The sequence below is a fragment of the Anopheles cruzii genome, chromosome 3, assembly GCF_943734635.1.
Source record: "Anopheles cruzii chromosome 3, idAnoCruzAS_RS32_06, whole genome shotgun sequence".
Taxonomy (NCBI): Eukaryota; Metazoa; Arthropoda; class Insecta; order Diptera; family Culicidae; genus Anopheles; species Anopheles cruzii.
In genome coordinates, this window is record NC_069145.1 from 80,109,358 (window position 1) to 80,111,529 (window position 2,172).

The 2,172-nt window shown below is 45.4% G+C and overlaps 1 protein-coding gene across 1 annotated transcript; it reads right to left on the minus strand.

Annotated features, from left to right (window-relative positions):
- Window positions 1-1,122: 1,122 nt before the first annotated feature.
- LOC128271098 (myoglobin-like) lies at window positions 1,123-1,685 on the minus strand. Its single transcript, XM_053008535.1, has 2 exons — window positions 1,579-1,685; window positions 1,123-1,498 (listed from the first exon to the last, which is right to left on the minus strand). Exons 1-2 carry the CDS (start codon window positions 1,683-1,685, stop codon window positions 1,123-1,125), a joined length of 483 nt encoding a protein of 160 aa, XP_052864495.1.
- Between the last annotated feature and the right edge of the window lie 487 nt (window positions 1,686-2,172).

Sequence of the window (2,172 nt, forward strand, 5' to 3'; positions counted from 1 at the left end):
CCTGTGTCTGGCCAGCAAAAAGTGTAGCCCGAGAAGAGTTCATTAACCCAGGATTCGTGTGTCATCTGTCCGGATCGTTTGCGTCTAGGGTGTGTGTGTGCGTGGTTTGCGGCACCACTTGGAAAGAAGGCAGCTTGGGGAATCTTTTTGATAAATTGCCTTTTTTCCCGTGCAAAGACCCCAATTAAAGCATAAATCATCGTTGGCAGCATCAAATCGCATCTGGTGTGGAAACGTCGTGGCACTTTCAGCGTGGCGAGTGCCCGGGGAACCCACAGGAAACCACGAAAAGCGCGAAAACAAGCGGTATGTCGTTGAAGAAGGATGATAAAATCCTGAGCCACATAAAATACCTCCCGTTCGAAGACGGAAGAGATCGAGCCGGGCAGCTGAGGGGCACTTTTTCTGCTTTAAAGAATCTGACGACTAGCGGGGACCCGACGAAAAACGCTCCGGTTAGTCCTTTTGCAGTATTTCTGTTTTTTTTTTATAAACGCAATGTGCTTTGTTATCCGGCGCAAGTTGTGGATTCCAAATACGAAAGGCCTCTGAAGTTAGTTTGCAGAAGTATTTAACTCCTTTTTTTTCAGCTTTGATTTTACAAAACTCTTCATCAATCATCTTTTTCTGTGTTTCCATAAGCTGAGTACTGCGAGAGAGGGCTCCTTCTTTTTCATAGGAATTAATTAGATTCACTTTATACGCAAGACTTTGCTGTCTAAAGATTTTGCCATTCTACAAACTAATTATTCATTTTGTGTAGCACTCGAGTTAAAAAATTGTAACATAAAACAATTTATACTACCCAGAAAAAAAAGTACACGTTGCGCAGAACACTTCACCAAGTGCTCTCTTAATTGGATCGTTAGTATTTTAAGGGTGTTTCGTAGAATTCGGCTCGCTATCACCGAACATGAAACTCAACTCAGGTGACCTTTGTTTGTTGAAATTCTTGGGAAGAGGAGGTTTCCAACCCGTCATCGATACTGGCCAGCTCGATTCTGAAAACAGGGAGCGTTCTACTAACGGTTCAACATGAGCCGTTGCAATTTATTACGGAGGAGGCCAAAAAATTTCCCAAATCGTTTCACTGCAACCGCCAGTTGCAAAAGAACGAACAGTTTAAATGGGGTCTGAAGCACTACTGGCTTCCGCGCGCGTTGGAAAGCGGTTCGAGATGGTGACGAAAAGGTTGCGAAAAGCTTCATCCAGTGTTGTCGGGGCTTGGCGACCTAGCGCCTGCTTAAGATAGGCCAACAAAACATTCCCAATGATCAGCACATCGCGCGCCTGTATGTTACCGTGCCAACGGCCCACCTTTCGCAGTGTTTCGTGAAACAACACCGCATCCTCCAGGCCGTACTCGATGAGGGCACCGAACGTTTTGATTGCCAGAATCGACTGGCTGAACAGGGATTTGTTGTCCACCAGCGACAGGGCCGTAGTGTCATCGGAGAAATCGAAGTACGCCAAGTATTCGGGGTGTTGTTGGAAAAGGCTGAAAATATATAAAATCCAGATTGTAGTCTGCGATACTGGAACTCTTCGAGACAAAAACAATCTGCGCAGCTCCCGCACAGCAGCAATATGTTTCGACCGTGAATGTCCAAGTCCTTCCGAATGAGTCCCCAGGCGCTGAACAGAGTTATTTTATCCACTCCCGATAGTCCCGTTGGGTCTGTCATCTTCACTTCGATTTCTTGCGTCACAGCTCACTGCGATGCTTCGCTGCGTCCTTCTCAAAAGTGATTTCTTTTCAAAATAGGAAAAATAACACAAAGTTACCCAATGGTTGCTACAGTGTGGGAAGGGATAAGATATTTATTGGAAAATGTGCTCAGACCACCAAATTGATGGCTTTCCGATGAATCCGATAAGCAAATAAGCTGTTTCGTTAATGTGATGGTTCAATTTGTTAGCGTTTGATAAGCGCCTGCTCCCTACGGAGCTCCGTTTGATACCGAAAATCCATTCAGCGCAAGGATCGATTTTGTGCCCCAAAAATTGGCACAAAACGGAGCTTACGGAGGTTACTTTGTCCAACAAGGTGTATAAGGTGGTTGTTAATCAATTTCCTGGCATCGACGCAACACTTGGTCCCGTCTTCAATATCTTCACTGCACGCAGCGTGGCAAGATCAAACCGATTTCCCACTGCGACGTTAAAGTATTC

What these genes read in the sequence shown, in the direction of transcription:
- LOC128271098 (XM_053008535.1), bottom strand. Translation starts at nt 1,685, where the DNA reads ATGACAGACCCAACGGGACTATCGGGAGTGGATAAAATAACTCTGTTC. An exon ending in GGTCGAAACATATTGCTGCT is followed by an intron (nt 1,499 to 1,578) that starts GTGCGGGAGCTG and finishes ATATATTTTCAG; the next exon opens with CCTTTTCCAACAACACCCCG.